We start from the raw sequence: 25,945 nt of genomic DNA, 5'->3' as shown, positions 1-25,945 counted from the left end.
CAGCTCCAGAAACCCATTGCCCCTGGTAACTAACAGATTCATCCTCGGCGGATCCACGAAATCGCGCCCGAATTACGTGTCCGAGCTCCGTCTGCGCCGGATCTGCGATGATTAAATGTTTGTCCAAAAGGAAGTGGGTGTTTGCTTTTGAAGGGGACCGGACAGCCGATCAGTACCCAGGACAGCGGTTGGCGTCAGTTTGCCACTGGCCCTTGTGTCCGTGTCAAACGTTAAAGGTCACGGCAGCTTGTGTGTTAATGCTCAGAGCACAGAACCATCTGACTGGTTACTTGTAAAGCAGCACATTCCCCAGATCTCTCTCTCTCTCTCTCCTTCTCTCACACTCACTCACTCACATTCATCCAGTCACTGAGACTCATCCACAAGATGAGCCGTAGCCAGTTCGGCTCCGTCTCCAGCTCAGATCATTGAAGCCAACGCTTTTATAACGAAGTCAAAATTTTCACCTTCATGTCGGCGCGCATCCACGGATACATACGGATGCCATGGTCAGCTCTGTTACGGTAAGGAGATTCGTTTTCATGGTTCTAAGCCTGGTTTAATATACACAGAGTGGGGCAAAGTTGGAGAAAAGGGTTAGAAGTGAATTGAGTGGACAAATGGTTTATTTTATTGCACGGTGGAGTTCCGTGCATTCGTTTTTCTTAACATAAATACTTGGAAGAGATGTCTGGAATATATACAGTGCGGGCAAGGCGGTTCGTGCGGAAAAACATACGGTTTGCATTAAAGGCGCTGGGAGCTACAGTTTCTCTTCAGATTGCAGGATTCATGGGGGTTTAGGAGCAAGTAGATCAGCAGAAAAGTCCACCAGTATAAAGAGAGGGGGGTCGATGGACTGCAGAGACAAAATAGGTGGAGGGAAAGTGTGATTATGTGTGCCTGCAACTATACACGAAGTTGGAAGAGGGAAGGTGGACCTGACGCTGGGCTGGAGCAGAATTCAGTAAAATAACAGAGGTCAGACAGGGAAAGGACTGATCTGCACTGGAGCGGGACTGGGGGAATGAACTGCCGGTTTGTTCCACACAAAATCCAGCAGGCTTTGTCAACGCTAAAGCGTCCCAGTCTGAGAGCGCGCCTTAAGGTCATGAAATACAATTCTCAGCCCTTAAAGGATTCGGCTGGGTGGGGGAGCGTGTGGCGAGGCTAAAGGAATGAGGGAGACCCCTGGAGGGAAGGTTTCTGCAAATCCGAATAGCCGCCTTCCCCTCCCAGAAAATTAGTCGCTGAAGTCGGTTTGAGTGCAAACAACTTTTAAAAAAAATTTCAAACTAACCTGTAGGGGTAAAAAACAGAAACAGCAAGCATTGGACACTGCGCCACGACTTCACCTTTACATAAAACTTCATGCAATCGTTTAATGTGAATTTTAAAAGAAACCATTTGTCTCGAGCACGATATTTAAGGCGGTGGTCAGAATGAGAATGGTAAACACTCACGCCGTAGATTAATGCGCTCTCCAGATCTCAGAGCCACTGGGCAGCATCAGTACCTGCACTCGGCCTATCCTGTCTGTTTGCTGCAGATTCGTTTCAGCATTGGACTCAAGCTCAGGGACAGACCAGCAAAGCTAGCAGCAGTCAGGGCCTCAACATGCTTCAGAGAGCTGGGCGGGTAGAAGGAAGTTCCGTGTGTCATTTCAGTTCAGTAAATGCAGAGCCGGGTGTTCGTGAGACCGAATGTAGAAACTCACACCCAAAACACTCGAACCCATTACCAACAGCCCGTGTTTATAACTCTTTAAACAGGTGAGCGTTTGCTTATTTCTATTTTAAACCGCATGACGTTCAAACTCAGGATTATTTATATACAAACATACTCAATTATGTCTGGCCTGTATCAAGAACATTGGACACTGTCGTTTATCAGGTCAAGCTCCTTCCACACTTTAAGGCTAATTTATTGTTCATCTCAGAGCACCAGAGTGATTGAAAATGCCGTGAACTGCAGTGAGCCCAGTAACACATATGGTGGCAGACTCTTTCACCCAGTTTTTTTTGTACAGGCATAATTGCATATCCTATTTCTGGCAATTAATCCTGAATTGGACATGCTTGGCCAAGACTAAACATGACATCTCTTTGAGGGTGGTTTAGGCTTTAATATACCGTGGTGATCCCAATTTGCAGTTAGGGCTTAAACCAGTGAACTGTGTTCTTTGCTGCGTGCTGTACTTTGGAAGCAATTCAGACTTAAGTAGATATGTAAACATGAATGTAAGAGTGACATCATTCTTTGGAGCACCTTTCGTTCGACTTTTGATGCAGCTGGTAACTCCGCCCTGAATTAGTTCTAAAGTAGTGAAGTTTTTCTTTAACAGATCAAAGCCCAAGGATGCTGCTGTTAAGTCACCACACTGGCTCAGACTGGTTCGTCTGGAGTTCCATGCAAAGCTGGCAGACGCATGTTAAACTACGGTTGGCCAGCCAGGAGAGTGGAACCATGCATGGAAGTCCACTCTCCCCAGGCTGCTAATCGTGCACCACTCCTCTCACCAACATTCAATATATTCCACATCTGGACATGTTTAAAACATGACCCCACACTAGGAGGTAAGTAGGTCAGCCCGGTGTGGGTGTCGCTGGCTAGGCCAACATTTATTGCCCATCCCTAATTGCCCTTGAGAAGGTGGTGGTGAGCTGCCTTCTTGACCTGCTGCAGTCCATGTGAGTTAGGTACACCCACAGTGCTGTTAGGAAGGGAGTTCCAGGATTTTGACCCAGCGACAGTGAAGGAATGGTGATATAGTTCCAAGTCAGGATGGTGTGTGGCTTGGAGGGGGAACTTGCAGGTGGTGTTGTTCCCATGTATCTGCTGCCCTTGTCCTTCTAGTTGTTAGAGGTCGCGGGTTTGGAAGGTGCTGTCTAAGGAGCCTCAGTGCATTGCTGCAGTGCATCTTGTAGGTGGTACACACTGCTGCCACTGTGCGTCGGTGGAGGAGGGAGTGAATGTTTGTGGATGGGGTGCCAATCAAGCGGGCTGCTTTGTCCTGGATGGTGTTGAGCTTCTTGAGTGTTGTTGGAGCTGCACCCATCCAGGCAAGTGGAGAGTATTCATTCCATCACACTCCTGACTTGTGCCTTGTAGATGGTGGACAGGCTTTGGAGAGTGAGGAGGTGAATTACTCACCGCAGTTTATCCGCACTGTAAGGCAGTAACTTGTCGAGGTGATGCGGTGTTTTATATTTTCCAGCTTCAGTACACTGGAGCCCCAGCTGGACTTCAGTTCGACTGCAAGAACCAGTCAGAGACCGATATCTGGGGAGAGCAATGTATAGTTGACAGACTGGAGTTAATAGATCAGTAACAAGCAAGCTCAACATACGTCTCCTTTGGCCAAACAGGAAGAGCCTCACTCCTCGATGACTGATTTTAATGGTTAAGGAGCTTAAACTGACCACTAAAAAGATTGGGAAGGAAATCATTTTTAAAGGAGACAGTGTGCTAACAGTACATCGGAAATTCGTGGGCAAGATCTCGGCAGTGGGAGAATAATCTGAACGACTCTGAATCACCCCTTTCCAAAGGCACTTGTCAAAGCTGCCAGAGGACACTCGGGGTCAGATTAGGACATTTTTAAATGAGGTTTAAAGTCAGCCTGAAGTTATACTGGAACTTGGGTAGAACTCACAGTAGTATCAGGTGGTCCCTGGAGAGACAAATTGACTGTACTGATCAGGTCTGACTCCTGAGCTTTAACTTTTACTCTTTAGTCTTTCCATCAAGCTCTTCATAAGCGGAAGGTATATTGGGGTCTGATTTGTATGAAGGCGGGGAGGGGACGATATTCCAGTCATTTCTTTTAATGCATCAGAAATCAGGGTATCGGCAGCATTGGCGTCTATGGACCCAGCTTCCCATAGGGACCCGTCAAGGGAGGCTCTGATGTGGAAGAGCTAAATCAGAAATACACGATCATGTCACTTATGCATCATTGTGCACCTGGAGCCCCTTTGCACTCATGCTAAACTGGCCGCATAACTACATTGTGTAGATACACGTTTGAACAAAAATGACGAATGGCGACCACCCCCTCAAACCCCAGATCTGCCAGAGGTTGTACTAAAAGCATCAGGAGCACAGAGCACTGACTATTTGCTTTGTCATTCGTTGCCATACATGCAATACAGACAGAACTTTGGCTTTCTGTCTGAGAAAGCTTCGAATAATGAGAGCAAAAGGTCAACGAGAATGAAATAAAAAGCAACCACAACTATGTTCTCAGTAATCCTGTGGAAATCCTCTTCCAAACGCCCCCTCCCCCTCCCCCTCATCCCCGCCCCATTCACATCACGAAGGTTCGAATAGACTTTTTTTTTAATGAATCATTATCACGTTATGTGAAAGTGCAACTTCAGAAATACGAATAGACCAGACTGGAGAAGAGAGGGTGAAATCCCAGAACAGTACCTTGGGTTCACAAGAGTTCAGAGAACACAAATCTCTGTGACCGAGAAAGCCATAATCCCCGACGGAAAAACATTCTAATCCCAATGATGAGTTGAGAGATGCCAGAGTTGCCAACTAGTCCCCGATCACCAGTGACACGATTGTTTGGATAGCAATAGGAATTTCAGACTAATGGAGGCGAACACTGCACCGGTTAAAGATGGATCTTTAATACATTGATTCCAGATTTGAGAATCGATTATTACCAGACTCCTACAGTGGATTTTCATAATCCTTTGTTACAGTATCATTCTATTTTGGGGGACATTCTAAAGATGACTTTTAACCTACAGTTGGTTTGCCTGTGCGAGTGAAGGGGATTGTGAGAAAATCGGGGGTCCTAAAAGTTAGATATGTTCAGTACTTAGGATGCAGAAAGGCGAGTACGAAAGTAAGAACCAAAATAATACTTTAATAATACGTTTGTGATGCTGTGAAATTTGCTTCGGACTGATTCGGGTTAAAAACAAACTCAATTCTACACAGAAATGTGTATCGCCACTATTCCTGCAGACTTGGGCTGGCTTCTCCTTAATTTGAACACAAAACACCAAATACTTAAGTAAAACGTGTTAAAGAAAAGGATAGATGAATCTTGAGACTCTAAGCTGTCATGCCCCTCGGATAAGAATGACCATTAGCGTCTTTTGCATCATTACCTTATCGCGTGTGAAAGCTGTTTGAATGGTTTAACATGTAAGAGAATGTTGGGTTTCCGTCTTCACTTAGTGAAAGTAGGACTTTAGATAGGAAAGTGTTTCTTTGGAAAAGAGCGACACCTCTCGACCAATCAACCCAAATCTGCGCCTCAGACCTGACAAAAAATGTCCAAGTACATGTTTTTACATGATGTCATTTGCTAATCAGTTACATTTGGGTAACTGCTTAGAAACCAAAATAGTATTGTTTCCTCCTTATATACGATTTTATTAAAAGCTCTCTTTATTTACATATTGCCTCTTTCCTACACAATTTGTACGCACTTCTAGTGAACTGTGCAAAGGTTGCCGCCCTGCTCAGCATGGGTCTCCGCTTTATTCCCAATCTTTTCAATTGTCCTTCCAGCCACGTAAGCATGCGCTTGCTGACCATATAGAATACTACAAACACTTGTTAAATCGGCTGGAAATAGGCTGAAATCTGGACTTTAACTTTCCGATACAATTGTCTGCATCAGGCATTCTATAAGGTTACGACCTTTGAATTTCAGGGATTTCAAGATTGAGTAATGGAGTTGGTTTGCAAACTGACTTTTGTTTGACATCGAGACCTGACCAGACTGATGGGATTAAACATCTACTTTTTCAATATTCTCACAGGGTTAGCTCCTTGCTATAGCATCAGTGGGTATTGTGCTACATCACTGAGAGTGTATGCATTAAGGTGTGTTATTGTGCAGTAAACTGGAGAGCACGCTGAGGAGATTAACTAGAATGGTACCAGGCATGAGGGACTTCAGTTTTGCTTTATTCCTTTGTGGGATGTGGGTGTCGCTGGTTAGGCCAGCATTTATTGCCCATCCCTAATTGCCTTGAGAAGGTGGTGGTGAGCTGCATTAGGGGTGACCTTGTGCATTATGTGGAGAGACTACAGAAGCTGGGATTGTTCTCCTTAGAGCAAAGAAGGTTAAGGAGAGACTTAATCGAGGAAGTTAAACATTATGAGGGGTTTTGATGGGTAGATGGGGAGAAATTATTTTCATTGGCAGGAAGGTTGAAAACCAGTGGACACTGTGACGACTGAAGCGGGAGTAATGCACTGTCAATTCAGTCCCATTACTCCACAGGTCACAGCATATTATTAAAAGTTTCCAACCTACTGGAAATTAGCCAAATTAAACACTTTATTAACCCCAGAATAAAATGCACCAAACCAGATATCTTTAAACAACAACAAATTAACTATTTAATAGTAAACTAAATCTTAAACAATATTGAAATAAATCTATGTCTAAAAAGACTTTATAACTTCGTATTCCTCCTAACCCTCATGCACACACACATACATTCAAAACCAAAAGTTAACCAGTTTTAAAAATGATGTTTTAAATTATATTTTCTTAGAAATAATAAAACAACTGGGTTGTAAAGCTTGATGGGTTATGTTCCCGATTCATTGAGGTGTCCCAGAGTCGAATAGTCAGATGCCACTCGAAGTCTCCAGGCGAGTTTGATGAGCAGTCTTTAATGGATAGGTGTTGATGGCACATCGGCTACAGTAGGCATCACACATATCTTTCAATGAGGAGTATAAAAACAGCTCTATTTAGATTTTGAATTAGCAGTCTATCAGTAGAAACTTTACTAAGTTTCCATAACTCCCAGAAACACAAATGACAACAGAAAGTCACTCCTGACGCAGAGACTTCTTAGAGACAGGAGTAAAAAGGAATTTGCTACTTCCAATAATGCAAAGATTCCTTTCTAGGGGTTGTTTCGTCTTTCGGTGAAATACAGCCTGTAGGCCAATGTAGATGTTCTGCTGAGAGAGAGAGAGACAAATCCTTCCTCCCAAAGAGAGCACGCTTCGCTGGTCCGCCAAATCAAACCAGTTCCGGCCAGTCTTTAGACATAGTCAAACTAATATACTACAGCATGTGACCTCTCTCTCTTGCTATTGCTTAGGAACAGGCTTGCTGCTCGCACACTGTTCCCAGAGAATATAAAAACTTCTCTCAATCTTAAAGGCACACAGACTTCCCCTTAATTTTTAAATTAAAAAAAACACTTCCATGATTTGAGATAATTGGCAAAGGCAGCTAGGAAGCAGATGAAGAGGTGAGGAGATCTTTTCTGCAGTGAGTTGTTATGATCTGAAATACACTGCCCAAAAGGATGGTGAAAGCAAATTCAATAATTTTTCAAAACAGAATTGGATATATACTTGAAAAGGAAAATAAAATGTAGGGCTATGCGGAAAGAGCAGGAGAGTGGGACCCTAATTGGATAACTGTTGCAAAGAGCTGGCACATGGCTGATGGGACAAATGGACTTCTCTGTGCTATACTATTCTATGGCTCTACAAAATTAGTGAGCTAGCATTATTGGAGTGAATGTTATATCACTAATCATGTGTGTTGAACATGTATTGTTGTGCTGTTGAGTTAGCAGCTGTCATTCACTCTAAAATATAACCTGTGCTTACAAATAATTGTACTGCATTGTCAGAGGCACCAAGTTTCAGGTGAGATATTAAAACTGTTCAGGTGGCTGTAAAGATCTTAGGGTAGAAAGACCACTTCTATACTCACCGACTTGTGATTTTCAGGTCATTAAAATGAAAAGGTGGAAATCTGAGCTGCAGGACAAAGAAGTGGAATTTCTACCCTCTCGTGTCACTTATCTGGTGAAGAACAGAGAGTTTTCCTGGTGTCCTGACCAACATTCATCTCCCACCTACGCGACCAAAAGAGATTAGCAGGCTATTTATTCCATATTGTTTATGGGAGCTTGTTGCATGCAGGTTGTCTGCCATGTTTACCTAGAGAACAATAGCAAATGTACTTCGAAAGTAACTAAACAAAGGCAAAATACAGCGGATGCTGGAAATCTGAAAGGCTGGAAACTCTGAGCAGGTCAGCCAGCACCTGTGGAAAGAGAAACAGAGTTAAAGTTTCAGATCAATGGCCTTTCATCAGAAAGGTTCTGATGAAAGGTGATCGACTTGAAATGTTAACTCTTTCTCTTTCCACAGATGCTGCCTGACCTGCTGAGTGTTTCCAGCCATTTTCTGTTCTGACTTCAGAAGTAATTAATTGGCTGCAAAGCATCATGCAATGTGCTGAGCAAAGTGATAAACTTATGTAGAAATGTAATGTTATCTTTCTCCAACATATACAGAGATAGCTTTTTAAAAAAATCTTGTTAAAAGAGCAGAACATGTCAGAAGAATTTCGGGGATTAATAGAGTGAATAGAGTAAACTCAGTCACCTTTAAACACTGCAGCATGTCCCCCACAGCTATCGTGTATTTGCTGAACAACTAGTGGAAGGGCAGGAGAGTGAAGCCAAGGAGACCTTAGGGGAAAATGGTGCAACCTCTGCATTTCCGTCTACCAAGGGCATTTTGAATAACATAGACGTGCCAGCTACTTTAAGCAATGTGTAGAAAATTCTATCTCGTGATGGATGCGATCATAGACTTCTGCCAGCTCCTGTAGCAAATTCACTGTGCAGAATCTGGAAGTCAAAGTCACCACTGTGCTAAATCTCTACACCATTGGATTCTTCCATGCACTACTGGGGATATCACTAAGATCAGACATTATGTTGTACACTGCTGCATCAAGCAGCTAACTGGGACCCTGCTTCAGTATGCATCAGCATATATTATGATGAATCTCAAGATGTGGTCAATTGAAGAAGCTGACACAACATTTTGAGTTGTGCAGCATTCCCCAAATGCATGAACATAAAAATGTAAGAACTTAAAAAAAAGGAGCTGGATTAGGCCATTTGGCCCTTTGATCCTGCTCCACCATTCAACAAGATCATGGCTGGTCTTCTACCTCAAACTTCACCTTCCTGCACTACCCCCATATCCCTTAATTTGCTTAGTACCAAAAAATCTATTGACCTCTGTCTTGAATATACTCAATGACTGAGCATCCACAGCTCTCTGGGATAGAGAATTCTAAAGTTCACAATGTTTTTAGTGAAGACATTTCTCCTCATATCAGTCTTAAATGGCAGGCTCCTAATTCAATGGCTGTGATCCTGTGTTGTAGATTCCCCAGCCAGGAGAAGCATTTTTTCAGCACCTACCCTGTCAAGCCCCTTAAGTATTTTATATTTTCAATTATATCACCACTTATTCTTCTAAACTCCTGGGAATATAGAGCAAAATACTGCGGATGCTGGAAATCTGAAATAAAAACAGGAAATGCTGGAACCACTCAGCAGGTCTGGCAGCATCTGTGAAAAGAGAAGCAGAGTTAACGTCACTGACCCGAAACGTTAACTCTGCTTCTCTTTTCACAGATGCTGCCAGACCTGCTGAGTGGTTCCAGCATTTCTTGTTTTTATTCCAGGGAATATAGGCCTGGTATACTCAATCGTTCCTCATAGGACAATCCACTCCTCAGCAACCAATCTAGTGAACCTTCATTGCACTCTCCGTAGGGCAAGTATGTCCTTCCTTAGGTAAGGAGACCAAAACTTCATACAATACTCCATCCAGGTGGACCTCACTAATGCCCTATATAGTTGTTGTAAGACTTCTTTACTCATACTCCAATCCCTTTCTAACAAAAGCTAACAAACTATTTGCCTTCTGAATTGCTTGCTGTACCTGCATGGTAACATTCTGTGATTCATGTACAAGAACACCCAGGTCCCTCAGAATGCAAACATTTCCCAGTCTCTCACCATTAAAAAATATTCTGCTTTTTTTAACTTTTCCTAACGAGGTGGATAACATCATACTTTGCCAAATTGTGTTTCATCTGCCCTGGTCTCCAACATTGTCTGTATCGCTCTGCAGCCTTCTCACCGCTTACTTTCCCACCTAACTTCATATCATCAGCAAACTTGGATACATTACACTCAGTCCCCTCATCTATGTCATTAATATGGATTGTAAACAGCTGAGGCCCTGTGGTAACCCACTAGTTACAGCCTGCCAACCCGAAAATGTCCCGTTTATTCCTACTCTGTATCTTCTATCCATTAATCAATCCTCAATCCATGCTAATGTATTATCCCCAATCCCATGTGTCCTAATTTTGTGTGGCACCTTTTGTGTGGCACTTTATTGAATGCTTTTTGAAAATTCAAATGCACTGCATCTGCTGGTTCCCCCTTATCCATCTTACCAATTACATCCTCAAAAATTTCTAACCGATTTGTCAAACATGATTTCCCTTTCATCAATATGTATTGATTCTACATAATCATATTATGATTTTCTAAGTGACCTGTTATCATTGATGTTAGCATTTTGCCTACTCTTGATGTTAGGCTAACTGGCCTATAGTTCCCCATTTTCTCTCTTCTTTTCTTAAATAGCAGGGTTATGTTTCCTACCCTCCAATTCTTGGGAACTTTTCTCGAATTGAAGGAATTCTGGAAGATTAAAACCAATGCATCCACTATCTCTGCAGCTACCTCTTTTAAAACCCTACGATGCAGGGGATTTGTCATTACTTAGTCCCATTAATTTCTCTAGTACTATTTCTTCACTTAACTGATTTCCTAAGTTCCTCATTCTCACTAGACCCTTGGTTTCCCCATTAGAGCAACTGGAGGTGATACACTGCCTTTTATTACCAGAAAGGGCTCTACTTAATGAATATTCAGATAGCATGTAATTACCAGAAAAATATATCCTCTGATTGCTTGTTTTCCTGCCAGTACTCCTTATGGATATCTTGGAATAACACAGACATGAAATATGCTGTTCCATCATTGGTTGGGAGGAGGGAGGTAAATTGAGTTGATTTTACAAAAGGAAAAAGATAGAGAAACAGACACAAAGCAGTAGGTAAAGCTATAACAATACGCAGGCACTCTTTCAGCATTGTTGTAGTATAAAGAGCACAAAATGTAAATAGATTTTGATCCAAGTATGCCAGCAGGTCACCACATTTTTCTTACCTTTAGCTCACACAAACCTTAACAGTGTATTTATTCTTATTCGCTAAGTCTTTTGTATGTAATTTACATATACTGGCAATATTTACTAAGAAATGAAGAACCACACCTGCATTTGCTTTGTGTGATGTGGTGTACTGCTCCTTTTTTTTCTTTTATGGATGTGTAATTGTTCCATGCTTTTTCTTGTGAACTAGCTTAAAGCGATAGTTTTTTGGTAAGAGGAGAGATTATGTCTTCACCATAAGTTTCCTATGGAGCTTATGATCATGTTGGCCTGGTCCTGCTATGTGTAGCAGACTGACGGATCTGTCAGTGTGCCAGGAATATCACAGCCTGCTCCTGAACACCTCTGTCACTTGCCCAGTGACAGCTGAAGATAAGGCAGCAAACACAGCTGCTCCTGTGCATCTGCGTGCTGCAGGCTAAGTTCTAATGGTGGCCACAGGTCTTTCATGAACGTAGACAATTGCACCTCCATTAGGTCCATGACCACTTTATTGTAATCCCCAGTTTGCTTCCATGGGTTTTAAGCTGCTGTTGCATGGAGAAACATGAAAGCTTGCCTATCTGAGAACTATTGCTTCATCATTGTGATTAGGTGATTAACAGCATTGTGTATTGAGACAAGCTACTTGTTTCAGTTGTTCACATTTCTTTCCCTCTGTGATCCAAGAATCACACAGTTGGAATCACTGAGCAACTCTGTAGGACTCATGACCATGGAGAACCTCTTTGCTATAATGAACAGTCTTTCTTCAACCTCTCTGTCCCTTTACAACTGAGAATATGACTCACCTTGTTTTCCCTATTGCAACTCAGTATAGTCTTCTGAGTGCTGTGTTTCAGTGATTCTACTACAGATATTTTGAGTGACACTGAGTGCTGAGGTGAAAGTTGATGTGCTGAGCTATAGGTTTCCTTCTCCTCCTCTTCTTCATCCTCCTCCTCTTTAGCTTGTGTACCTTCTGTGGAAATGGAACTATATCAGTGCAATGCTGTTGATAATCAGAATTTGACAGGTAGCTAGTTGGTGGTTATTTTTAGTGGCATTATACAAACAATCAATATATGTCATTTGTGCAGTGAATGTACATACATTATTATTTGACAGAACAGTTGCACTGTTAACTCCACCAAGCTCAGTGTCCTTAGGCCATGAACAGTTTCAACCCTGACCTTTTCATAGGGCGTAAGAGCTTCACGTAGGACATGCCACATCAAGGCCCCTGCCTGTGGCACAAATTAACTGTAGTTTTATCCTGTACATTGAAAGAGATCAGCTATGTGGATAATAGTGAGGCCAATAGGTATAGGAGATTGGAATGTGAAGTGCTTTGCCAGGTGAAATACAGAGAAGGCAAGTGAATAGCTTCAATCCTGTTTGAATTTTGCCATGGGCATTGAATTTTGCTATGGACAATCAACATTCTTTCCAGCTGCTACTTCTCTTGTCTCTGTTTTGTACTCTGCTGTAATCCTTTTCAAATGTCCTCATTAACTGCCTGATACACTGCACCCATATCAAGTAACTGGATAATTTAGCCTTAACAATACTCTTCAGTGAGGTTACTGAGGCAAAAATACCTGACACCTAATGGGTGAAGCTCAGGGCACAAAACTACACCAAAATGGCACTTTTTTTTAAAATTGAGAAATCAAGTTGAAGGGCCAAGGCTCATTATGCAGATCACCGCCAAACCTTAAGGGGGTGATCGAGAAAATGAGTTAAGTCAGCAATTAAATAATGCCAGGTTTGAGTTTTAAAAGTTTGTCAACTATAGAAGGGAAAAATTTGGTGTGGGGGGTGGGGGGGGGTGGGTGGTGGTGGTGGTGGTGGTGGGGTGTTGGGGGTAGCATTACTCATGACTTGGACTGATCTAGTTAGGAGTTGTTTGGAGGAAAAGAGGCATAAAACATAAAGAAATGTCACAAAATGAAGAAAGACTAAGTGGCTGGACTTGTGAGAAATAAAATATCTTTGAAGAAAAATTGAAGGAAGATTTTAATTGACCCATTAAAGTGCATGGAGAAATATAAGATAGAATTATTTAACCACAGTGCCATGAGAGGATTGAAGCCCGTGTGTTCTAATAGTATGAAAGCTAAAGAACATTTTGGGATATAGAGTGTAGTATGCTAATTTATATGATGGGGCAAAAGCAGACAAGCTTTTATTTTGGATCTTGTCATGCTGCACCTTACATGGGAGTGCTTGATGCTGGTACAGGGTGATCAAGATGGAAAGATTTGTTCCATTTCACACCCCAGGATTAAAATTCCTCTCCAACACAGCATTGAAATGTGTAACCTGAACTATGAGAAGAATTCACAAATAAATTTCAGCTTATTGCACCCGGAGCTATCTGGTCCAGGGGTGTCCAAGTTATTTTGTCTTCTTGGACCTTATAGGTATGTACTGTGGAGTTTAAATTAAATGCTCCCTGAAGATACATATATTTCAATTTGCTAATACTAACAGAAAACATTGTTCTGATTTAACATTTAGCCACCAATGAGGCAAAATGGGATCATAGAATCTTGCAGTACAGAAGGAGATGACAATGCCCATTCTGTTTGCCACAGCTCTCTGCAAGAGCTATCCACTTAGTCCCATTCCCCAGCCCTTCACTGTACACTTTTCAATTTAAAATACATAATATATACATAATATATAAATATATATATCCACTTCATGTTTAAATGCTGTTATGAATTCTGCTTCCACCATTGTTTCTGGTAGATATTCAATGTCTTAACAATCCTTTGTGTGGAAAACAATCCTCCAAAATATTTATTCTCCATTTACCTTAGCAAACTCCTTTTAACTTTGAATTCCTGTTAACCTTTCCACTCTCTTGAAAAGAGCTCCAGTTTTTCTCGTCTCTCCCCATAACTAAAGCCTCTCATACCCGCAATCATCTTAGTGAATTTGTTCTGTAACCTCTCTTAGCTTTGGCTTCCTTCCTAAAGGAGAGTGCTCAAAAGTGGACACATGGGCCATCATCTGCCGTCAAAATAATGGTGAAGCTAATGGCGCATACTGTTATTTATGCGCTAACTGGACAGCAACTTCTGGCAATGGGCAGCTGTGCAGTTAAACTCAAACATCCAAAGGTTGCTGTACAAGATGTGTCACTCCACTGTTAGCTTCATGAAAACAGCATCGCATTGGCTGCCTCATCATTGAAATGCATTGAATGGCATGAGGTTGCTCAATCTGCTTGGTAGATACAAACTCAGCTCACCACAAAAAGCTAAGTCTTTTCCATTTCAGTCTAAGTTTACTTTTAATGACATGATATAAGTTAATTACTGCTGGTTAAACTCTCTTGCACTAATTCTTTTTAATTGGTGTTGGAGATTTTAAAAATGTAAAATTGTAAATTTGTAAAGAAAATGTTTACTTTTCCTGTCTGTCTTTTTTCTCTCTGTCTCTTAATCCAGTCTTTCTTTCCCCCTCTTTATTTCTCTTCCTGTGCCTGATTTGGTATTTATACTTCCTTACTGGTCCTTGCGCTATTTATTTTCTAATCTTTCAATCTGATTGTTTAAAAAGATATATGGTTGCTTTCCCCTTTCTGTCAAAGCCCAGATGCCCTGTTTCCCTCACTATAACATTATAAGCTCGCACTTTCAGCAACTTGCCACGCAAAACATTTAAGAAACGAAACATGCAAAGGCAAGTCTAACTAATAGCAGACATGATTAGATGTCCTGCCACAGCAAACTGTAGCCTAATACTTTAACTGTGGCCTAACCAATGATTTGTAATGGTTCAGCATTATCTAGATTTCCAGCATTATCTCTTTCCTTTTGTAATCCTAGCCCCTATTTATAAAACCTGGCAGTCCTGGCTTTGTCGACTTGTTTTTCCACTTTTGAAGATTTATGTATCCGAATCCCTAAGTCTCTGTTTTTCTACTCATTTTATCATTTAGTGTATATTTCTTCTCATTCTTCCTTTATACTATATTTTTACACACTAAAAATTCTTCTGTGCAATCTACTCACCTATCTATTTCCTCCTGAATTAGCTAACTGTCTTCTTCATCGGTAGCCTCTCTCCCTATTTTTGCATCATGTACAAATGTTGATATTGCATCCGATACTAGAGCCCAAAACATTTATATATAGTGAGTAAAACAGTGGTCCTAACACTGACTACTGGAAGGCACTATTGTATATTCTTTTCCACTGTAAAACATCCATTAACCACTATTCCATTTTTACTCTCATTTAAACAATGGCTTTCACATGCTGTCTCACTTTTTTAACACCATGCACCTTAAATTTATCAACGCTCTTCTATGTGTCCATATAACATATCCACTACATTTCTGATTTCAATACACTCCATTATTTCGTCATACACATCTATTAGCCTTACCAGACATGACATGTCTTTTGAAAATGTATGCTGGCAGTCCCTAATTAGTTTGTGTCTTTCTAAGTAAATATAGTTTTATATGGTCTTATGACCTCTAAAATCTTACCACCTGTTAACATAGGCTGACTGGTCTGAAGTTACCCAATTTATCACTATCTCCCTTCTTGAACACGGGTGTTACAATGACAGTCCTGTAGTGCTTTGGTATATTCAAAGATGTGAAAAATAATTGTGGTCACAGCCTCTACCATCTCCTCTAATTGTCCCCCAGTAATCAGTGCATGCTACCTTTTCCAGTTTGAGTTCCACCGATATTTTCAATACTGCTTCCTTATCCACAGTTATACTATTTGATTGTTCCACCTATTCCATTAGACTGTATCATTCTCACTATACTCTTCTGTGCAAATTGAGACAATGTATTCAGTTAGTATCTCTGTCCTTACGTCATGCTCCACAAGTAGATTTTCTTTTTCAGGTTGAATGGCCCTAGCCTTTAACTATTCTTTCACTTTTCATGTGCTTATAAAATTCTCTGCTACTTACCATTATGTTATCTGATAGTATTTCTTGATTCCTCTGTCAGTCTTTCTAATCTTTTTTGCTCGCCCTGTAATATTTTCTAAATTCTGCTTTGTATTATTTGCTCTAGATTTTTCATATGCCTCTTTTTCAAGGCTCATTTAATTTTACAACTCTTCCAAGAAGTCAGACATAGAGGGAGGCCAATTGGCCCATCAAGTCCATGTCAAAGCACAAACTTTTGTTGCACTATAGTTTTGTTGTGTTGATATATGCATTGTCCATATTCTAATCTTCTTCTGGTTGAATGTTTCTCATGGTTTGTACCCAGTCTGGCTGCTAAACTGTTCTTTCCAATTTATCTAGCTCCTTTTCTCTCATTGAACTTAGCGTTATTCCAGTAAATAATTTTTATCTTTGTTCTCGGTCCTTTTTCAATTTTTGTATCAAACCTTTATGGCTGTTGTTTTCTAGATATTCCCCTACCCTTAATTTATCTACTTGCACTACCTCATTACCTGGAACTAAATCCAGTACGATCATCTTCCTTATTGGACTATATATTGGACTAAAAAAATCTGGATGCAGGATAGAAACCATTCCCCCTTTTTATTGCTAATATTACTCCTACCCTAGTTCACCTTTGGATAATTAAAATCACCCATTATTACGGTCTTGTATTGCAAACAGCCATTGACAAAACTCTTAAGTGCTCAAAATTCAATGAAGACAAACCAGCAAATAAGAATTGCAAGCAAAGATAATATTGAGATGCCCAAGCTTTGAGAGTCAGATTGGTTGGGTTTGTGGGCTGCTTATGGTTGTAGGGCTTCAGGTTGGACACAGTTGACCCAGCTCCAAAATGGAGTCTGCAGCATGCACGCACACTTGTTGGGAAAATTGTGTGGGATGCCATATTGGTGCAGGTTTTAGCACACATGCAGTGAATGTCTGATGGAAGAATGTAGAGCTGGCAGATCATGTTGTCAATTAACATGCAACACTGATTTGACACCATTTTGGAGTTCAATGCTCCAGCCAACGCTGTCTCTTAACCTCGCAAAGCAGAACAGCAGGGGGAAGGAACCGTCCCCCACTGCCCCTTCACTGCCCCCCCCCCCCCACCCCCATCAGCGCTGTTTAAAAGGATCAGCAGCTATTTACAGCTTAGTTGCTGGTTGATTTCTTCTGGCTATTGCTACAATTTAAAAAAAGTATTTGGTGCTTTCTATGGCTGTTTCAAGTTACAAAAATCTATAGGGGGTTGTGTGGCAAGTGCTGGAGGACTTTCTGCTGACTTCAAGCCAGTTGCTTTCAGCCATTGGTAGGCATTCCCTTGGAATACAGCATGACTTGGAGAATAAACCGAGGCCATGCAGAGCAGGACAAGCAGCTGGAAAAAGGAGGAACAGAAAGGGAGATCAGGGCCTCCTAACTACAGAATTAAATATCAGACAGCCACATGGCAGAAAGCACTCACTGACGTTGACTTGAAGTCAGCAGCAGGTGAAATATGATCATGTGCATAATGATCACAGAAAACAGTCTTACCTTGACAGCTTTAATTCATGGCTCTAATCTGTCAGAGGGCCTTCAAGCGTCCCACAGGAGGCAGTGCAGGAGGACGATGACAACTCCTCAGAGGGGGTCACTCACTCTGAGGGTGAAGCAACACAGGACTCATGCAGGCCATGCCCCAGCTCAGATACTCACACTTCAGTGGAACCAGTAAGGCAAGAGACCCACACATCACAAGTGAGCAAGAGCAGATGGTGGAGACAGGGATAGCATTGGAGAGTCTGCAACAGAGGCCACAGGATGCTGCACCTTGGGGTCATCGACAAAGAGGATATATCCGGAGCAGCAGTAGTGTGCAAATTACTGGCCGGTGTTCCAGTTGCACTGTGCATGCTTGCTTGACAGATTGTCTCAAGAATGAGTGATGATGTTGCAGGCCTTTGTGATGATGTTTTCATCCATGGAAAGAGTGGCCATCTGTGTGGAGCATCAAACACGGCAATCTCATGAGTGCATCCAGGCATTCACCAATGGCTTGCACATGATGCCACCTTAGTAGGATGAATGATACTCTATCATCAGTCAGTATCCCACATGCTGCTTCATGTCCCAATTGCTGAGTCTACCTCTGTGCAGGTGCAGGTGGGGCAGTCTTTGACAGGACCCTCATGAGCTCCAAATCCCAGAGGGCATTGGCCAAGAGCATCAAAACAGTCAGCGCAGGGATCTGAGCACCTGCCTGTACCTCTGGTGAAGTCACAGGGTTTGCACCACATAGAGATTCTGGAAGAGGAAGAATAAAGATTTGTAGATACACTAGGATAAGCACATAAGTATTTTACACAATGTTAGATTATTAAGTTTCTGTTTTATTTTCTAGGCATGTAAATATTATTTCTTTCCACCACTTTCCTGCATTGCACATCTTTGGTTGCTGTCTGGAAAGAGGCCTTTTCACTTGTGATGAATGGTGACATGAATTGAGACCAAGCAATGTGGGGCTCTGAATAGGAGGCTTGGTTATTTGCAGGACTGCTTTCTGTTGGGGAAGGTGGCGGCGGAGGAGGGGTGGTGGTGGTGGGGGACAGTGGAGGGGAGGGGGTGGTGGCTTTTGAATGTACCTGTCAGATGGGTGTTCTTGTGGAACCTCGCATTAATAAGTGCATCCCAGGCAGCAGTGTGTGTCACTGCTGGTAAATTGGGCACATAACATTACACCTCCTTCTCCTCCATGTTTTCCTTCTCCTCCTCCTCGGAATCATCTGAAGAGGCTCTGTGCTGTGTGCCTTGTTCCTCCTGCAGGGCGCAAACTTCACTGCTGTACAATGTTGTGCAGAGTGTAGCACACCATGACAGTTCTGGAGACCGTGCCTGGTGTGTACTGAAAGACACCTCCAGATCTGTCCTGGCACCTGAAGCACATCTTCAGCCTGATGATTGCTTACTCATTGACACATGTGGTTAACTTATGGCTTTCATTGTATTGCTGCTGGGCCTCAGTGTTGGATTCTTCATGGGTGTGTCAGCTATGTTTTAAGTGGGTACCCCTGGTCTCTGAGCAGCCAACTAGTATGTCTGCTTCGAGGCACGAAGAGATCAGGGTAGACAGACTGTCCCAGGATGAAAGCATCATGGCAGCTGCCCAGGAATCTTGCACACACCTGCATAAACACCTTTTTGTGGTTATACGTCAGCTGTATGTTGACGGAGTGGAAGCCCTTCTGGTTGATGAATACTCCTGGGTGATCCAGGGGTACTTTAATTGCCACACCCTGCACCTGTGGTAAGCCTTCTAGAGCCGCAAACCCGAGTGCACGCTCTTTCTGACTAACATCATCGCTGGCAAAGTTGGCATAATTGGGTTGTTGACTGTGAGATCCTGCAAATATCTCTCGCAGAGTCCTGGAAAAGTCCAGACACAAAGGAGTTGAAGGCGGTGGTTACATTGACAGTCACTGGTAAAGCATGGTCACCAGGACCACTTGGCAGCACATTTTGTTCTAGTAGGCTGCAAATATCTGACACCACCTTACAGTGAGCCCCCTGAGCCCCCTGAGACACTGGTGTTACAATATTTTGAGGAAGCTTATCCTCTGCTCGTATACCCTGAGTTGCAGTATGGCCTGCTGCAAGCTGCACCTGTCTTCAGATCTTCTCTGGCCTGTGGAGCTCCAGGTCTGTGAGGAGTAGGTTATTGCTGCTCCCGCTTCTGGTGGTGCCACAATGTGGTCATCTTGTGCCACGTCTGATGTCCAACGTAACACAGCATAAGAGGCATCCATGCTGATCTGACAGATTAGAACTCCAATTTGCAGATCAGATGTACAAACCTCCAAAGTTGTCAAAGTTACCCCTCAACACAGGAACAAAGACTTTCACACAAGCAGGCAAGAAAGCAGCTGTGAGGCTTTAGATCTTTTGGCATATTTCCCTGTCGTGCCTTCAGCCCCCTCATTTGGTGCTGTGTTCTCACCTTGCTTTCACTGGCATGGTCCAGGAAGCCCAGATAACCATAACCTCAACGCCCCATTCACCAACAGTTGCACAGCTTACCTTCCCTCTGTCACTGACCATCACTGTGTCTGCTTGAGCACAATGCAAAAATAAAAGCCACCACATAATAAACATTCCAAACTAAATTTATAAATCAAAGCATGCCATAATGCATACAAAAGTCAAGTGACCACCCTTCGTCATTCCCTTAGCACCTGTCTTCCCTGTGTCTTTGCCTGTCTTAGTGCTCCTAAACAGTGCTGCCTTAGTGGTTGCAGCATGGCTAGTGGAAGGCTGCTGACTTTCACTGTGGGAGACTGTGTTTGGCCTTGAAAGATGACCTCAACATTGTGCAGCTCTGGGCTTAGAATGCGTGTCTGTGGACTACACCTTCTTGGCATGGTTGGCAGCAGTCAGGGTTGGCTAGCTGACAGGCATCATATGAACATAGGAATATAAGAATTAGGAGCAGGAGTAGGCCACTTGGCCCTTCGAGCCTGCTCCGTCATTCAATAAGTTTGTGGCTGAACTGATTATTCCACATTTCCATCCACTTCCAATAACCTTCCACCCCCTGCTTATCAAAAATCTATCAACTTCTGCCTTAAAACTATTCAAAGACTCTGCTTCCACTGTCTTTTGAAGAAGATAATTCCAAAGACTCACAACCCTCTGAGAGAAAATATTTCTCCTCATCTGTCTTAAATGGGCGCCCCCTTATTTTTAAACAGTGACCCCTAATTCTAGATTCTCCCACAAGAGGAAACATCCTTTCCTCATCCACCCTGTCAAGACCCCTCAGGATCTTATATGTTTCAATCAAGTCGCCTTACTCTTCTAAATTCCAGCAGATAGAAGCCTAGCCTGTCCAATCTTTACTCGTAAGACAGCCCGCCCATTCCAGCTATTAGTCTAGTAAACCTTCTCTGTACTGCCTCCAAAGCATTTACATCCTTCCTTAAATAAGGAGACCAGTACTGTACACAGTACTCCAGATGTGGTTTCACCAATACCTTGTATAGCTGAAACATAACCTCCCTACTTTGTGTTCAATTCCTCTCGCGATAAACGGTAACATTCTATTAGCTTTCCTAATTACGTGCTGTACCTGCATACTAACTTTTTGTGATTCATTCACTAGGACACCCAGATCCCTCTCCATCTCAGAGCTCTGCAATCTTTCACCATTTAGATAATATGCTTCTTTTTTATCCTTCCTGCCAAAGTAGATAATTTCAGACTTTCCCACATTATAGTCCGTTTGCCAGGTCTTTGCCCACTCACTTAACCTATCTATATCCCTTTGTAGGCCCCTTATGTCCTCTTCACAACTTACTTTCCTACCTATCTTAGTGTCATCAGCAAATTTAGCAACCATACCTTCGGTCTCTTCATCTAAGTCATTTATATAAATTGTAAAAAGTTGAGGCCCCAGCACTGATCCCTGTGGCACACCACTCATTACATCTTGCCAACCAGAAAATGACCCATTTATGCTTACTCTGTGTTTCCTGTTAGTTAGCCAATCTTCTGTCCATGCTTATATTACCCCCTATACCATGAGCTTTTATTTTCTGCAATAACCTTTGATGTGTTACCTTGTCAAATGCCTTCTTGAAATCTAAGTACAATACATCCAATGGTTCCCCATTATCCACAGCACATGTAACTCCCTCAAAGAACTCCAATAAATTGGTTAAACATGATTTCCCTTTCACAAAACATGTTGACTCTGCCTGATTACCTTCAATTTTTCTAAATGCCCTGCTATAACGTCTTTAATAACAGCTTCTAACATTTTCCCTAAGATAGATGTTAAGCTAACTGGCCTGTAGTTTCCTGCTTTCTGTCTCCCTCCCTTTTTGAATAAAGGAGTTACATTCGCTATTTTCCAAACTAATGGAACCTTTCCCAAATCTAGAGAATTTTAGAAAATTAAAACTAGCACATTAACTATCTCACTGGACACTTTTTTTAACACCTTAGGATGAAGTTCATCAGGATCCGGGGACTTGTCAGCCCACAGCTCCAACAATTTGTTCAGTACCACTTCCCTGGTGATTGTAATTTCCTGGTGATTGTAATTTTCTTGAGTTCCTTCCTCCCTTCCATTTCCTGATGTACAGCTAATACTGGGATGTTACTTGTATCCTCAATAGTGAAGACCAATGCAAAATATCTGTTTGATTTATCTGCCATATTTTCCCTTAATTCCCCAAACTCACTTTCTATAGGACCAACACTCACTTTGTTAACGTTTCTTTTTTAATTATCTATAGAAATTCATACTATCTGTCTTTATATTTCTAGCTAGCTTTCTCTCGTACTCTAATTTTCCCTTCCTTATTAATCTTTTAGTCATTCTTTGCTGTTTTTTATATTCTGTCCAATCTTCTGACCTGCCTCCCATCTTTGTGCAATTATAGGCTATTTCTTTAAGTTTGATACTATCTTTAACTGGTTTAGTTAACCACGGATGGAGGGTCCCATCTTTGAAATTTCCCATCAGTGAGGGCACTGGTGGAATGGCAGTGGTAGGAGGACGAAAGTCGTCTTCCTGAGAGAGGATAGCTGGTTTGAGTCTCATGATGCCACTGACATTCCCCCGAGGCAGTGCCTCAGCAATCCTGGTAATCTGTTGGAGGACAGATTGCTGGGCTGTTGTGATACTCTGCAAGCCCCTTTGCACACTGTAGTCCACAGCCATGAGAGCAGCAGTCTGACCTTGCATGGCAGCAGTCTGAGCCATCACTGCAGGACTCAGACTTTGGCTGGTTAGTGCTTGTGCTGCAATGGAAGCTGCAACATCAGCCATCTGATGCTGCAGCATGGTTGGTTCCATATGTGTGAACAGAGTTGGCCACCACTTCCTTGCTGGAAAGGATGGGCTCCAAGCTCAGTGCAAAGCCCTGTGCCAAATTGGTGCTGGACTCCTCCATGCTCCTTGACATTGACAGCAGACTTTCTGGCAGGCTTCACAATGGATCAAGCATTTTGTTGTACACACCCATCAGTGATTTTCTGTAGGCTACCCCATCAAAGTCCTCATCTGAATCCACTGCAGCAGAGAGCATTGCTACAAGTAATGTATGGTGCTAAATGTATTATAGCATTCAAAAAATCTATAGGATCATCATTTAAAGAAACAGTATATAAAAGAGTCTAAAGAGAAAACAGGAAATGGGGGCTTTGCAACATCAGGCCCTGTGAGGGGCCTAACTTCAGGGCAGGCAAGAATGGGCAATAGGCTGTCTAATGTGTGAAATTGTCTATGTTACCATGCTTCCAATTTTAAATAAAAATTAATAAGGTAAACACTGGACCTTTGCTGGCTCCATTGTTCCTTTCACCCTCCTTTCTCTTTTCTTGTCATTGTAGTGGTTTCTATTATAACCAATGTTCCCACTAATCTGCATGGCTGTGCAGCCTTGCAGCAATTTGGGATGCACTGCACAGTGCAGTAAACAGGCTGCACACAACCAACGTTTTCTCTAAGACGTGTGCGTATGTGGGCGAGCTGCAATCTTGAATGTACCACGCAGTGCAGTAAGTAGGGTCCATTGTGGGTTGAATGTGTCAGGGAATGATCCTTTGCCCTTCCAAGCACTGTCTGTTAATATGCAAATATTTTTTCCAGCCACGGTCGATCCATTTAACAAGTCATTTTCTCGCTCCAGCAACAGTTTAAAATCAATGTTAACGTTTCGTCACTGACCCGAAACGTTAACTCTGCTTCTCTTTCCACAGATGCTGCCAGACCTGCTGAGTGATTCCAGCATTTCTTGTTTTTGTTTCAGATTTCCAGCATCCGCAGTATTTTGCTTTTAGTTTAAAATCAATGTTCATGACAAATTTAATGTGCCTCATTCTTGGCAGGTGGGGGCCTAGCATCACAGACCATTGATTATAACTGTTCTTTTTTTCATACTTGTTCTCTTCCGCCCATTTCACTGGAGGTGGGAGTAGCTGTTTCAAAAAGGTTTCTATTTTGATTGAAAATCCTGGTTTAGCAGCCAGTGAAGTTCTGTTAGACTGATGTGGCCCCTAGTAGGTGTGACCAGGTCACTCTTTAATGTTCAAAGTGTGTACAAACCAGGGCGTGCCTCCAGTAGATGAGTGAACTTCTTGACATCTCCCAAACAAGTGAACTCATCTGCAGTACTGTAACGGTTAAAATAATTCTTCAGGACAAGTTACGACAAAAGCCTTATCCTCAAGTATTCAGTTGAAAAGCAGACTTCTATTTCAAAGGCAAAGCACAGATGCTGTGTATTAGAGCTCTAACCTGCTGCACAATTTGTGTAGAAAAAAGTCCTTTTGTTCCGACGGGCTATTTGGCTTGCAAGGATCCTAAAATTGGGCATCATGTGATCTCACCTGGTCCTCGCACAAAATCCATATGTGAGCTTTCCATTCAGGTTAACGTGTCTGCATTGCTCTCATATTTTTGTAACATTCAAATAAACAGATCATCTATGCAAATTAAAGTGCACACAAACTCTCATCATCCTTGATTGGATGGTACTGGAGTGGGTGCAAACTGTAGCTCAATAGACAAAGGAGTTCTTAAAGGGGCAGAGATATTTTTAATAAATATATTTATTTTTCATTTAAAAGTAGTCTGAGTGCCTTGTATGGGCCAGCAGTCAATGTTAAACAGTTGCATGAAAATGCTTTGTGATATCACACCTTGCCCATCTACTGAGTATAATTTGCTGGTGGATATATTTCCTTCTTCTAAGGTATTAGCAGGTAGCCTTATCTTGGTAGAAGCTACTGGTAGGTATCAACTTGGTATTGGGTACTGATTGGTATGCTAACTTGGTATGGGTATCTGTGCGTATGTTTCCTTGTTACAAGGATACAGGTGGGTATGTTACCTTGGTGTAAAGTACTGGTTGATATGTTACCTTGGTATAGGGAACAGGTGGGTATGCTACCGGTATAGGGTACAGATGGGTATGTTACCTTGGTATAAGGTATTGGTTGGCATGTTACTGGTGGGTATGTTGTCCTGGTATGGAATACTATTTGGTATGTTACCTTATTACAAGGTGTTGCTGGGTATTCTATGTTGATAAAGCACTGGTGGGTGTCTTTAGGTTGCTATAAATTAAAATGTTATAAAATCTTAGCTTGTTGCAAAATACTGATGGATAGCCTTACCATAGTTGATTTCCTCAGATTTGGAAACTTTTTTCCTTATTAGTGCCATCCTTTTTCGGTGCTGCACACCATAGTTAACTTGTAGGAAGGATGCCGTGCATCCCAGATGGTGCTACCTCCCTTTCCCTCACTTCTTACAGGTGCAGATCTGCAGCAGTGTCAGTGAATCTGAGTGCTGTGTCTACGAAGGGCTAAAGGGGAAGATTATTTACTTTGATGCTCCTGGCATGTGCAGAAAATCTCTTCTTAAGTCTGTTTCCCAGGATTTTCAAGGAAAAGTTGGCCTGCTCTTTAGAGGACAGACAAACCCTTTCTGGGCCAGATTTGTAATGCCCTAAGTCTGTGAGCTCCATGTAACTGACTAATTGCAGAAACTCTTGGAAATAGATAATTAAGTCTTATCCCAGAAAATTCATTGGTATTGATGTGCATGGCTCAGGTGGGTGCAAATCTCGCACCATGACATACCCCCATGATCCACACACCAGAAGATTTATCCTGTTATACTCCACTAGATAAATGTTGCACTTTAGCTCTCCTGGCATAGAGCTTTGTATGAAAGGAGTAAGGCATTGAAGTCAGTGCGTTTGACCCACGCGCTTGCATAGTTTTTCATCCTCAATGGGCAATTGCAATGGCCACAAACTGAGTGTACTCACTGCCACAGCCAAATTCCTGATCAGCTCTAAATCACTAAATTTGCCTCCATAAACTGAATTACTCATTGCAGGTACTACTTTGGAAAGGTTTCAAGGGAGTTAAGCAAGACTTTTCTTTACATCACAAGCAAGAA

At 42.2% G+C, this 25,945-nt stretch overlaps 1 protein-coding gene across 1 annotated transcript in view; it reads left to right on the top strand.

Annotated features, from left to right (window-relative positions):
- The first annotated feature begins 488 nt into the window (after positions 1 to 488).
- ntf3 (neurotrophin 3) overlaps positions 489 to 25,945 on the top strand; it is a 28,800-nt gene continuing 3,343 nt past the window's right edge. The window contains exon 1 of the mRNA XM_068059712.1: positions 489 to 524. Within this exon, the coding sequence (XP_067915813.1) occupies positions 507 to 524 (18 nt within the window). The 5' untranslated portion in view covers positions 489 to 506. The remainder of the gene's footprint in view (positions 525 to 25,945) is intronic.

The sequence above is a fragment of the Heterodontus francisci genome, chromosome 27 (assembly GCF_036365525.1).
Source record: "Heterodontus francisci isolate sHetFra1 chromosome 27, sHetFra1.hap1, whole genome shotgun sequence".
Lineage (NCBI taxonomy): Eukaryota > Metazoa > Chordata > Chondrichthyes > Heterodontiformes > Heterodontidae > Heterodontus > Heterodontus francisci.
This window is presented reverse-complemented; position numbering and strand designations above follow the sequence as displayed.